Here is a 14878-nt window from a genome sequence, read left to right on the forward strand (position 1 = left end):
ATATAAACTTATTTTTTTATTAATTCGTGTCAAAAAAAATAACCATGTTCCTAATAAAGAAACTTTCCAATTTTCGGTTTCCATTAATGCCCTTACCATCCTCTCTTTTGAAGTCTAGCACGGACCCACTAACTCTAAGAGTAAGTAATTTTTGCATTTTTTGTTATGTTGAATAGTCACATTTTTATACTTACAATTTTTATAGTGTTGCCGCAGATAGAAGAGTGAAATATTTACCGCTCAATTATTACTAATTCAAAGATAGCGTCAAATTTCATTAAGTAAATTTTTTGAAAAGAAAAACCATTCAGATATATATATATATATATATATATATATATATATATATATATATATATAATTTATAATATTTTATGGTACATAACTACATATTAGTCGTTTGTATTTTTAGTCTAGTTCTTTGTTATTTTAATAGTTTAATTCTTTTCCTTTACATTCTAGTTTGGTTGGTAGTTTTCTTTTGCTAAGTACAAGAGTTTATTTCATGTTAAAAATAATCGATTTTTAATTGAGTACTTAAATTATTCATTACTATTTAATTCAATTATCATTAATGTATCTTGGTAAATGATAAATCTCAAAGAGCAACTGGTTTGATAGTGTTACATTGAAAATGGAATCGCCGGAATATGTGTTTGGTAGTGTATGTCTCATATTAAATAAAAAATGATAAAAAAACCTAAAAACCGACAAAAATCGAATTGTTAAAAACCCCGACTTAATTAATTTGATTTGATTCAAATATCTAAAGAATTACTTATTTGATTTGATTTCTTTTTAGAAAAAAATCGATTCATACTGAACCATTAACCATGAACATCCCTGATAATAAGTAGCGTTCGCGCTTCGGTAGCAGCTTCGACAGTATGGAATGACATTCTTCTTCGGCGTCTCGTCAATCGAATAATTGAACTTAATTATATCGGTTCTCTGTTCAGACTTTTAACCAATAAGACTTCGACACATAAACTTTTGCCTCTTGAAAATATCAAACTCAATATTTGGTGGCCCCAAAGTGATTAACTTTCGGCCAGCTGCTAACTTGCTAGACTGTTATAGGAATGATTGTATGGAGCATTACTGGAAATTAAATTAATTTGGAATTAACTTTATAATGCTAGCTACTTTAAAATTGATAAACATCTATACATTGGAAAATAGATTTACCTATGGCATGAGTTAGGGGTTGGCGTTCGGGCAGTTTGGATGGAATATGAAATTGCGATTTGTAAATTTGGTTTTCGAAAACAATTACAATCCCAATAATTTTAGATTGGGTCAAATTTTTAAGTTCGGTTTCAGATTAATCGGATTGTATTTTTCGAATTTTTGGTTCTGATTTTTAGACCTATAAGATGAGCTTATAGAAAACATTTGACATAAAAATAATAATTTAAATGAAGTAGAAAGATAAAGGAAGACGAAATTAGAAAATATATATTATTAACAAGGATGTAGATGCACAATTGCTCTTGCCAAATGCTTGTGTATATCCCAATAACAAGGATATAGATGCACTCATGAACAGTTCTTCGTCCATTTTCCTTTCTCACAATGGAGCTTATTAGACAAAAATGTGAAGAGCAAAGACTATTCCTTTGTTCATCAATCTGTGCATTCATGGGCAATATCGTATTTGAAAATAAAACAGAACAAGGGAAAAGAATTCTGGCAGTGACAACAAATTTTTTTAAAAAGTAATCATCTTGAAAATTAATAAGTCTAAATATTATAAAACCATGTCCAAATAGATCGTACTACTATTTTTGGACCCCCTGTCCAAAAATGTCCAAATAGTAATCAAATAGAATTCTGGTTGTGTGATCTTTCTTTTCTTTGAAACTTCATCAGATGAACTTATAGGAGAATTATTAGGTGTGCTTTCTGTTGAACCCCCTACATCATTCAATTTACTATCAGTTTCTGAAATCTGTGCAAATTCAGAAAACAAATATTAGTGTTGATAGTTGATACCACAAAAATCGCACACAAGTGAGTTGAACACTGTTAAACCTAGGTGGACCAAAATAATAAAAAAGAAAAGACATGAATTATTTGCAATACCAATTACTTGAAAGCAATCAAAACAGGACATGGTAATCAAAAGATGTTTTAGTTTTTGATATCCTCTCGACTCTATATAATGCCTCTTTAAAAAAATAAAAAAAAAGGTCTTGAATATGCAACAGATCACACTGATTCAAATTATACTATTATAAAATAAAAGACTGGATTCAATCTTTAGTCAACTTCGGCCTTGACTCTTCAGTATTTACAAACGCACGTATTGTGTAGCGATAAGGATGAGACGCGAGAGAAAAGAAAACCCTAAATTATGGAGTATTTGATTTAGTAGAGAATCTTATATTGGACTTAGTAATTTGTATTGAATATACAGACTAATATTTAATGGGCATGATACTATTGGAGATTTAGACTTATTATTTATTAGTATTAGGTATGTATATGGGTAATACCGCAATGGATTAATGTCTAACTGGTAGGGCTAAATATAAGGTACAAAATTTTCGATTTTCGGATATTCGAAATTTTGAAGTCCCAAATAAAAAATTCAATCTAAAAATCCAAACCAAATATCCAAAAAAATCGGATATTGGTTCGGATTTCGGGTTTGCCCAAACTATGCCTGCCCTAGTATGAGGGCAAATTATGATGCAATTGAGACACATAATGGTTTGGTGCCCAAGAGTAATTGCTATAGACAAAAAGAAAAGAATATAACTAGAAAAATGCTATAAATGATAGGAAAAAACATTTATAATACTTCCCATGCCTTACCCAGTGATATAGAAAAATTGTACTCAACCCGTTGGTAACATTGAGGATATGGTGGACAAGTTATTTTTATTTTTTAATTTTTTTATAATTGGAAATCCCTAGTATAAATCTTTCTGACTCTTACTATTATCAAAGTCATTCAAGATCACTCATTTTATGAATTTTAATCGCATTTGTTGTGACACTTGGTTACTTATTAAGGCAGCCAATTAGTTAAACAATTAGCCCAACGAGGAAAGATTTTATACCCCATTGTAGAAGCTCTAGGATTTCGATGAGCTAGAGATTTAGCGGTAAGCTTTTCGTATTATCTTCTCAATTGAAACAAGCACCATTATGTGCATTGACCTACTGCTCCCTAGATTCTGCCCGTGGAACTGTACTGGTTATGTTGTGATTGCACTGGATTATTGCTGAAAAGGATCGGAGTTTATACTATTAGTGTAATTTAACCGGTTATATATACATATATATATATATATATATATATATATATATATATATATATATATATATATATATATGTACTTCTGTTCTACCAAATAAGTACCAATTAACAAAACACCCGAAACTCCATTATAAATCAGTACCTAATATATTTTTAGGTTAATCATGTTTTAGTGCCCGTAGGTTATTAATCATGTTTTAGCGTAATATACAAGGAGTTATATTAAAATAAACTCATTTATCACATTACTAGAGTTATATATGCAAATCAGTAGGTGAAAGTGTCGCCGTCCGGCCGTCTAGAGGCCGTCAACAACCCCATTCCGGCATATTGCGGTAGGTGAAAATCATTACGTGGAAAAAGTGTAGCATTTTCAAAGGTCAACTTTGAGTAACCCCTACCCCCTCACCCTTCCCCACCACCTAACTATTGGACCCCATTCCCCTTCAGAAAAACCACTTTCACCAACCAAACCTCTTCATATTCTCACATTTCTGATATCCCAAAGATAATAGAAACTTTGTTTTCCATGAAACTGCCCCTAAACAACTTTAAATACCAATCAAGTCCTTTCTCACCAACTCCCTCGTTTGGCTTCACGTCTTCAACAACAACAGATACTCGTATTTATATTCCACCTTTGAACATTCAACTTCAGGGCACCTAAAAGTCTAAACACTTTTATTTGCTCTTAGCGTGTCCATTTTTTCAAACTACTTTTTTTCTTCTCAAAGATACTAATGGAGAAAGATACAAAACAGGTCGACATAATTTTCCGATCAAAACTCCTTGATATTTACATCCCTAATCATCTTCCTTTACACTCCTACTGTTTCGAAAACATTTCCGAGTTCAGTTCTCGTCCTTGTTTAATCAATGGCGCCAACAAACAAATTTATACGTATGCTGATGTTGAACTCAATTCAAGAAAAGTTGCTGCTGGTCTTCACAAACAAGGGATTCAACAAAAGGATACAATCATGATCCTATTGCCTAACTCCCCAGAATTTGTGTTTGCTTTCATTGGTGCATCGTACCTCGGAGCTATTTCTACAATGGCCAATCCTTTGTTTACTCCTGCTGAGGTTGTGAAGCAAGCCAAGGCTTCTAGTGCTAAGATCATTGTCACACAAGCGTGTCATGTTAACAAAGTGAAAGATTATGCATTTGAGAATGATGTGAAGATCATATGCATCGACTCGGCGCCGGAGGGTTGTCTCCACTTCTCCGTGCTAACTCAGGCTAATGAGCACGATATTCCTGAGGTTAGTGTTAAATTGTCATTAAAAAGTTTCAGATATTAGCTAGAAAAGTTGCGAGGGTTGATTGGACAAACATATTTTTTGTTGTAAGGGATTTGAACCCAATATTTCTATTTGCTCTGATACTATGTTGAATCATGTGTGACCTCGTCATCCAATTTTTTGGGAAAGCATGTATTTAGTTACTTAATTATAATATGTCTTAACAGGTTGAAATTCAACCTGACGATGTGGTGGCGTTGCCATACTCCTCCGGGACGACGGGATTACCTAAAGGAGTGATGTTGACGCACAAGGGACTTGTGACAAGCGTCGCACAACAAGTCGACGGTGAAAATCCGAATTTGTATATCCATAGCGAGGACGTGATGCTTTGTGTCTTGCCCTTGTTCCATATCTATTCACTCAACTCCGTTTTGCTATGTGGATTAAGGGTGGGAGCAGCGATTTTGATTATGCAGAAATTTGATATTGTTTCTTTCTTGGAGTTGATACAAAGTTACAAGGTGACAATAGGGCCTTTTGTACCACCTATTGTTTTGGCCATTGCTAAGAATCCTATGGTTGATGATTATGATCTTTCATCAGTAAGAACCGTCATGTCTGGGGCTGCACCATTAGGAAAGGAGCTTGAAGATACTGTTCGAGCCAAATTTCCTAATGCTAAACTTGGTCAGGTAAGATTCTTATTTCCTAGCCAAATCTTTCAAAACCTTTATCTTCAGATTTACAAAGCATCCCTCTTTCCCGCAAGATCCGAAAAAGGGCTGCATCCACAGGGACGTTATATAGACAGCATATCATTAATGACGACTTCCACGGTTCGAACCCATAACCTATTAGTATATATAGACAACCTGCTCCAAAACTCCCCTTCAATATCTGACCTATATATCTTGACTGGCGTTTTTCGTCTTCATATAGTATTAGTTGATTTCCATGTTACTTAATCAAAAGTCAGATCTCAATGCACATGGTTGTTTAAATGCTGAATATTCTTACATTAATATAGAGATTCGGTATTTCACATGGTAGGCTTTTCGTTCGGATCACTAACTAGAGGGGTTGCTCTGTTCCACTTCCGACCAAGAGATTGTGAGTTCGAGTCACCCCAAGAGCAAGGTGGGGAATTCTTAGAGGTAAGGATACCGATGATCTATTGGAAACAGCCTCTCTACCTTATGGTAGGGGTAAGGTCTGCGTACACACTACCCTCCCCAGACCCCACTAGTGAAATTATATTGGGTTTTTATTGTTGTTGTTGTCACTAACTAGCAGAACACGTCTTATGTTTCTAGTCTCAAGTTGCTGAGAAGAGGCCATCAATTAGAAAATATTGCAATAAAGCAATTACCCTTTTCTTAGAAATGTATACTCATAGCACTTGCCGCATGGAAATGAATACTGATTGTACTTTTTTGTCCATATATATAATAATTTAAGACACATAAGATAGTGATTTCTCGAGTCATATATACAAAGCACTTGGCTAATATTAGTAATTATCAAATACAGGAAAAATAATAGCGATTGATGTGATTGCTTTAAAATTTATAGGGTTATGGTATGACAGAAGCTGGACCAGTGTTGGCGATGTGCTTGGCATTTGCAAAAGAACCCTTTGAAATAAAATCAGGGGCATGTGGAACAGTTGTGAGAAATGCTGAAATGAAAATTGTGGATCCTAAAACTGGTAATTCTCTTCCCAGAAATCAATCTGGAGAAATTTGCATTAGAGGAGACCAGATCATGAAAGGTGCGTCTTACTATATATTTAAATTAATAATTCAGTGTAAAGTAATTTGTAGTACGTATTAATAAAATTTAACATGTTACGTTAAGTTGCGTACTTTTAATAAGTCCATTAGAACACGAGTAATCTATAAATTAAACCTTTTTAATAAGCACATTTTTCTGATTAATTTAATTAAGATTGATTGATTTTAAATTAGGCATTTGCCACCACCTCATGTCATCTATATATATAAAGAGTTACGCAATTCTCATAATCATAACTCCTTTTCAAAAAATACCAACAAGCATTCCACTGGTAGGTGACAAAACCTTGCTCCAAAAAGGATATGACATTTATGAACAAGAGAATATACGAACTAGAGAAAAGTACACAAATACTATGTCAGAAACCTAGTGATATTCTTGTATACTACTTATCTGTCTTTTCTTTATTGGTTTGTCTCATTTCTTGAACTATATGGAACTGATCTCGTCCCCCAAAATTCTTGGGCAGCAGAGCTATATACAACGTGAAATAGATGAAAATAAAATAACACTCCTTTTTAGGTTTATCGTAATTAATTTGGTGGAGTTTGGAGTTTAATGAGTTGGAGGATTCAAATATGGTCATTTTACGTGACTAGTCCCGTTTGGTAAACCGTCAATTTTATTGTGAGTTTGACACCCATTATCTACTCCTTTTCCAATAGAAAATTGAAAAATAATACGTAACCTACATTCATCCACCAAAACTTTAAAGGGAGCCAACATCTTACATCCACACATAGTTTTATCTTCTTCTAGTGCTTAAATTATACGGTTGACACTAGGAGTGTACGTAGATCGTTGGTTCGAGTTTTTTAATTACCAAATCAAATCAATTGTATCGGATTATTAAATCTAAATATCATATCGAACTAATAAAAGTCGGTTTTTTAATCTCGATTTTTTTCAGATTTTTTTCATAAAATCTTCATAGTACAAAGCATAAAATTTGTGCTCTAAACTTGAGTCATGGTATTGTACTAAAATATTTAACAATAAAGATAATAAAATCACATAAAATAAATATTATTAATTAGCCATTATGAAAACAAATATAATTTAAAACTACGACTAATAAGTACTGTTATTTACATGACTAACCACTAAAAGAAAAATAAGTTATACATTTATCTAAATCATGGAAAAATAAAAAAAAATAGATATCCAACACTATTTTCATTCATAGTACAATTGAATTAAATATCTTTTATTAGCATTAGTATTGATTTGATTTTGGTTTAGGATTTATTTGAGTTTCTAACATTTATGGACTATAAAACTTATTGGAGTATCCAAAAATTATAAGCCTAAATTTGAAATAATACGTTAAAAGATAAAACTATGAAAAAACTTAAGAAATATATTTATAAACTACACTATAATAAATATTTTTATGTATTAAATATATTTAAAACTTCTATACATATAATGTCGGGTTGGTTTGGTTTCGGTATGACTTTTTTTAGTTAATACCAAACCAAACCAAATATGGTCGGGGTTTTTTGATTTTGATTTGACTTTTTTAGTTAATACCAAACCAAACTAAATATGATCAGATTTTTTTTCAACACCAAACCAAATTAAACCAAACCATAGTCAAAAAAATTTTCTCTCGGATTATCGGGTGGTTTGTCGATTTTATTAGTAAACACTTAGTTGACACTATAAGTGTTGTCGTAAAGTAGGCTACCCCAAAAAAAAAAAAAGAGTAGACTACCATCTTTTACCTGCTGAAAATTTGTGGGCCAATAGCACAGCATACTTGAGCACAAGAACATGGATCTATTGATCCTTCTACTAAAAAACTCAATCACTAATCATGTATAACGGTGGAACTGATGATTTTTTTTTCTTTTGGTTCAATGCTTTACCTACCAATTCTAAAGCTCAACGAAGTCATCAAAACTTTTGCCTGCATTACATGAATCCCTCTTTTAATTCTTCGTAGATCTTAGATTTTATGTAGTTGGCGTGAAATTAAAATTGTTGATTAGGCAGCTTACCAAGAAGATGATTCTTAATTGGAGGGTGTTGAGGTCAAGAATTAGAAAAGAGGATTTAATAGATAGTCATTTTTTTCCAGTACGTGCCAGAGTATTAGTGGTCTTGTATTCTTATTTGTAGATTTCTATTATTGTTTGATGTGTCTTTCACTTTTATTTTTTACGATCGTACTGTTGTTTCTGCTTGTTGCTGCCGCATTTTGTTTTTTCATCTTTTTTTGAATCTGAGTGTTTATAAAAAACAACCTTTTATCTTCTTAATTATGGGTAAGGTGTGCGTATATATTACCATCCTCAGACCTACTTGTGAGATTACACTGGACATGTCGTTGTTGTTATTGATGTGAAATTAAAAATTGTCAAACTAATAAATTTTGTACGCAGGCTACCTGAATGATCCAGAGGCCACAGCAAGAACAATAGACAAAGAAGGGTGGTTATATACTGGTGACATTGGCTACATTGATGATGATGACGAGCTTTTCATTGTTGATCGATTAAAGGAACTGATCAAATACAAAGGATTTCAAGTTGCACCTGCTGAGCTCGAAGCTCTCCTTCTCAACCATCCCAACATTTCTGATGCTGCTGTTGTCCCGTAAGTCTCACTAATTTTGTGCTTCCTTTTTATGATATGCTACTTTGTAACAGCGGCCGATTCAGGATTTGAGTTTATGAGAATTTAAAGTTAAATATTTAATAAATTCTTATTAAAAATAAGCCGGAACCAAACTCTAAATTTGAGACTTTGGAAAACTACAAATAGTAAACTTAGAGGTGGATTATAAATTTCATCTCTCTGGACCTAGGGAGTTTTTCAAAAGCTGAATTGAGCGTGCACTTTTGCCAGAGCAGAAGCAGTGTCTTCTATCAGAACCCAAAATCGGCAACGAATATGTCCTTTAGACTTTGCTAGAAATGGCCGAACACCAAAAAATAAGTAGAAAACCAGCTTAAGCTGGTTGTACTTTTAAGTTCGTTCAATTCACACAGGCAGGGTGATTGAGGTTCGTGCTTCGCAAGCTTTTTACTTTCTTCACACAACAAAACAAAGGCAAGATAATATTGTACTCAACAACAAAAAATAATAGATTCTCGTGAACCCATACTTTATAATATAGGTCCTCCCTTGCTCAGTAAGCCAAACATGTTAATGCAGCGACGACTATTTAAATACTAATTATCTCTGAACTGTTTCCATTCCACAGCATGAAGGACGAGCAAGCAGGAGAAGTTCCAGTGGCTTTTGTTGTTAGATCCAACGGATCCACCATTACTGAAGATGAAGTCAAAGATTTTATTTCAAAGCAGGTTAGTTTCATTAAATTCATTTGTTTTTTTTTATAAATTCTTTTAATTTCATTTGACAAAAAATCGGGATTATTTCCTTCCTAAAAATAAATTAGTTTAGATAATTTATTCCTATTCAGTCTTCAAGGTACAATCACTAAGAGGCAAGTTATGATTTACTCGAGTTCGGAATTTACCCGTCTCACAAAAACTGTTGTTATTCAGTAGAATTTTCTTTAATCTCCTGACTCCTGTTAACAACTACTAGTACGGTTTAATGAGGTTAATTTTACTTCTCCTAGATGAGTTAAAAAAGCTTATCATTAATTTCATATTTTAAATGGAATTTCCAGGTGATATTTTATAAGAGGATAAAGCGGGTATTTTTCGTGGATGCTGTTCCTAAATCTCCATCTGGCAAAATCCTTCGAAAAGATTTGAGAGCTAAACTGGCTGCTGGGCTTCCAAATTAATACTTTCAGTTTCAGCTTTAATAGTGGCAATAACTATAACCAGTTCGCCATTGAAGACAATTTATTGTACCTTCAACTACATGCCTCTTCGGTCAGAATTAATTTACCGAATTGGCAAAAGGAGGAAAATGTATGTAAATTTGACTGTAACGACTTCAATTTTTTAAATGTCTTTTTGGTATTATTTTACTAATATCTTGCATTTACTGGTGAAAGTTTTTAAGTTTTTTCCACCATAAACCCCCTTGAATGTATGCGTGTTTATTTACTCGAGTAGTAGATTAAATAACACTGGAGTAACTTTTTCCAATAGAAATTTTTCTCTCTAGGAAAATATCTTCTGCTTCTCACTACACTTTTCCAGAAGCACTGCTTGCAAAAACACCAATCTCCCATGCAAGATCTAAACCCCTTGCACCTAATCCCTCCCAAACCCCAGACATTGCACCAAAAATCCAAAAACTAGACATCACCATGCCTGGCCCGAGTTTTAAAGACAAATTAATAGCGGGTGAACATGATACCTTAATAAATGTACTCGCTCAAACAAGTGATCGCTACAAATTACAACTACAAAAAGATGGTCCAACCTATCAAGTGCCTATAGCATGTGCGGATCGTCAATTTCAACTGTCACAAGAGGATCTTCAACGTATCTACCAGCCATGGAAATTCTCAGTTATCATCAACTTCATGGGAAGAGGATACAAAATCATCTACTCAAAAAAGATACAAGAACTATGGAAAATTACGGAAAATTTTCCATTAATTGATTTAGGGGCTGATTATTACATAACAAAATTTAGTAACGAGGAAAGTATGTTCAGAGTTTTGCATTATGATCCTTGGTTTATTTTTGGTTGTGAGCACGTGATTTTTGCCGACTAAATTTACTCCTACAAAGTTCAAAAATAGATCTTTCTAAATTATTTTCGTTATTATAGAATTTTAGGATTTTCTGGTTAATTTTGTTTGCATTTTAGTTGCTTATTTAATATTTAAAATTATGAAAAATACTAAAAATATATAAAATATTCATTGCATAGCATCTTAGATTTAATTGCATATTAGGATATAATTACATGAGTTAATTGCATTATTAAATAAAAATCATAAAAATGGTCGTTTTTACACAATTAGCTTTTAGTTTTAAAACTAGTATTTTTCTTTCATTAGTTTTAAGTTAATTAATTATTTTAATGTTTAAAATAGATAATTAATTCAATTCTACAAATTAGATTGTTTTAGAACTAACTTAGGTTTTAATCAATTTTATTAGGATTTAAAAATTCAAGAAAAGAAAATAAAAATGAAAGAAAGGCTTTCTTTGGTTCCGGTTTGGGCCAAAGCCATTTTTCAGTGGCCCAATTCATCTCAAAACCCAACTCGCCCCAAGCCCAGTCCATTCCAGCCCTCACTTAACGTCGTGATTTTAGTAACGACGATCTTAGCCGTTGATTTACTTTGATCGAACAGCTGAAAACTCCACACCCAAAACCCTTATAACTATCATAAGACACCCCCCCAAACCCTAGACACCTCGCCCAGACCCCTCTCATCTCCCTCTCTCACCCTCAGCCACTCACCACCGCCCGCCACCTGCCGGAAATTGCCCCACGGCGGAGGCCCACCTCCAATCATCTCCAAATTTTCACCCTACACTCCCCACACCCCCTAATCACTAATCCACCATTAGTTTCCCCAAAATTCCCACCCATTTTCTTTAATTTCAAATCTGAAATTCAAGAAAAAACCCTAATCCGCCTCCCTCTACTTTTCTTGGAATTTTTGACTCGATTGACCAAAATTGGTGCTAATCGATTATTTTTCATCCGAAAATAATATATTGACACCTATTTTAGGTCACTTTGAAGTCGCCAGATTTCGGCCAAGTCACCACTGACCGTCCAAGCTTCGTCGCCATCATCACTTGTTGATTCGCCTCAATTTTTGACTATCTTGCGGCCAAATTAGTACTTTTCTCTTCCCTTCTTCCTTGTTTTTGTTCCGGCCAAGTCTGTCTTTAATCGTTGATTCCTTGTATTCTGTTCTGACCGGATCATACCTAAATTCGGTCAGATTAATTTTGTTCACATGTTTAATTAGGTGCATAATTAGTTAATTATATTTTTAATTAGTTAAGTACTTATAATAGTTTAAAAGTTGAATATTGTTATTTGTGCTTTGATTTTTGACTTATCCGAAGATTTTATGATAATTGTTTATAATTACTGAAATACAGGGTTCTAAAAGAAAATGAAAAAATGAGAAATTTGTTTTGTTTGGTTGGTAACTTACTAAAATAGGAAATAAGTTTAAATGTGGGGGTAAGAATTGAGAGTTAAAAAAGTTAAAAGGGTCTGGAAATAAAAGAAGCTTCTAGAATAGGGTTAGCTGCCCCAATTTGTTAAGAGAAATATGCTGAAATTGCATAAGAAAGGGACAACTGTAACAAAATAAGTTAGAAAAGATACCCTTTCTCCTTAATTTCAGGGAGATCACATGGGAGTGGAGCTGATCCAATTTTGCCCTATAAAAAAAGGGACTCCCCTCACAGAAAGGGGGAGGTTAAAAAAATATTTTCTGCATCTTCACTCTAAAAAAGTATCAAAACTTAGACAGAAAAAGAGAAATTTAAAAGGCTACTCCAACTTTACTGTTTCCTGGTGCATTTTCTGAGCTTAGAAACTGCTGAATCTTAACACAATGGGCTGTTGATTACTATTTAGCTGCTCTTGTTCAATCAAGCTCTATTTGCTCGCAAGTTTGGCCTTTATTTGGTCATTCTTTCTTCTATTGTTCTTGCTGATATGTATGTAATCTACTTATCCTGTTGGATCTTCAGTAAATACAGATTCAAAGATGTAATTTGTTCTTATTATGCCTATGTTTAGATTTTGTGCATAAAAAATGAGTGGTTTTGCTTGTGTATTATCAAATCCATTTATTGTTTGCTTTCTGTCTTGATAAATGGATTCTATATCAGCTGTGATTATTGATTGAGCTGCTGTAAATCTAGTTAAGATAGGGCTATTTGATTTCAAGTTGAAATAAGCTGGTACAAGTTTAATCTATGAATGAAACAAGCTTGAATGGTATATTAGCATATGTAGTTTTCTTTTAAAAGCCCAATCCGAGTGTGAGTTATTTGCTTTCAGGGATCTAATTGGGTATGAATGTCGTTGTTAATTCTGTAGTAGTTTAAGTAGTAATATGAGTAAGATTTAAGTTAATGACATGAACTTACAAGAAATAGTATGACTAACTTCTGGAGTTTTGAATGGATGTGATTCCTGTTTGTTTGTTGTCGTTCTTGTGGAACTGTTTGAGCTGAGCTTCATTCTTATACCTCCAAATCTACATTTATCCACTATTTACTGTTTTTCACACTCTTAGGTATCTAAACGCTCAACATAAACTTGTGATGTTTGGGAATTCAGGTTCTCTTGCAACCTCCAGTTCTTTAAAACAACATATTGAAAGAAGTTGTTGGCATGCCTTTTCTCTGGTTATCCCTTTGTGTGTTGAAATCATGGAAAGTTATAATCATTTGAATCTTAAACTGTTATTTCGTTTGTTTCAATTGTGATAAGTTGGATGCAGATTTGCAAGTTAGCTTTGTAGCTATCCTTGTAAATGCAACACTATTTTGGGAATTGCAAAGTCACATGAGCCGGAATTGAGTGTCTTAGCAGAAGATAATGAGATGGGAAACCATGGGTTTATTTTTATATGAAGTCACAACTGATAGTTAGCCAGATGCAAGGATTGCTAAGTTTATTTTGTTTATGACTAGAGCTATGTAAATTCATTATCCATTTTGTATAATTTCGATTGATAGCTGGTTCTACGTTTTTCAAAGAGTTTATATGGATGTTTCTGCCTTCTCTATGAGGCCTTGGCCAGTAAACGTGCCTTATACATTCTTCACATGAAGATAGATGTTTGAAAAGGAACTATTATTCTAATGCTCTTTTTATTCTTATCTGTTATTGGTTCTTCGTTTATCCTAGATGTTCTAACGCTAGATATTCTAATGCTAGAGTAGCTAGCGTATTTGGCAGAAGTTCTATTTCTCTTTGCTTTCTACCTCCGTCCATATTCACCTTTCAAGTTATTTTAATTAGCTTAAATGATTTTGATATGGGGTTTCACCAACTAATTTTGAAACAAGCTTTGGAGACTTAAACATACACATGCTCTGAGGTAGAAGCTAAATTGATACTTACACTCCATAAATCTAGACTTCGCACGCAAATCCCAAATTTTAGGATAATAGAATCATAAATATCGTAGTTGCTTTAGGCGCGATTAACAATAATCATCGTGACTATGGGTACGGTTTTCGTGGCATAGTCATGATACGTAATTTCCAAGTAGAGTGTGCGTTTCACGTGACTCGACCACAATTTCAAACATTAATAAAATTAACATGTTAAGGATCGCGGGTGCGTTTCACGTGATGCGATTCGCAATGTTTACAAAAATAAACGAGCGCGCGACATCGCCACTCGTTCAAACAAATTCCATAAATCCTAAAGGCAGCTAAAATTCTATTAAAAAGCGGTTAGGGAATTTAAAAATGCACAATAGGTTTAAATATATATTAAATTAGATAATTAGGCCAATTATTAATAGTTGAGCGACCATGGTAAAACCACGGAACTCGGGAGTGCCTCACACCTTCTCCCGGGTTAATAAAATTTCTTACCCGATCTTCTGTATTCGCAGACCAAAATTAGAGTCAAATTCCCTCGATTTGGGATTTAAAATAAATCGGTGACTCGGGACACCATAAATTAT

General features: G+C 33.4%; 1 protein-coding gene across 1 annotated transcript; it reads left to right on the forward strand.

Annotated features, from left to right (window-relative positions):
• The first annotated feature begins 3844 nt into the window (after positions 1-3844).
• On the forward strand, positions 3845-10266 carry LOC104120297 (4-coumarate--CoA ligase 2). The gene is made up of 6 exons (XM_009632067.4): positions 3845-4533; positions 4740-5207; positions 6088-6286; positions 8697-8910; positions 9521-9623; positions 9956-10266. Exons 1-6 carry the CDS (start codon positions 4009-4011, stop codon positions 10073-10075), a joined length of 1629 nt encoding a protein of 542 aa, XP_009630362.1. The 5' UTR covers positions 3845-4008; the 3' UTR covers positions 10076-10266.
• Positions 10267-14878: the final 4612 nt, after the last annotated feature.

This window comes from Nicotiana tomentosiformis, chromosome 6 (assembly GCF_000390325.3).
Source record: "Nicotiana tomentosiformis chromosome 6, ASM39032v3, whole genome shotgun sequence".
NCBI classification, from domain to species: domain Eukaryota; kingdom Viridiplantae; phylum Streptophyta; class Magnoliopsida; order Solanales; family Solanaceae; genus Nicotiana; species Nicotiana tomentosiformis.

Excerpts from the sequence above, each read along its gene's own strand:
- LOC104120297 (XM_009632067.4), top strand. The coding sequence starts at position 4,009 with ATGGAGAAAGATACAAAACAGGTCGACATAATTTTCCGATCAAAACTC. Across the intron at positions 5,208-6,087 it reads CTAATGCTAAACTTGGTCAG|GGTTATGGTATGACAGAAGC; the intron begins GTAAGATTCTTA and ends TAAAATTTATAG. Across the intron at positions 8,911-9,520 it reads TCTGATGCTGCTGTTGTCCC|CATGAAGGACGAGCAAGCAG; the intron begins GTAAGTCTCACT and ends TCCATTCCACAG.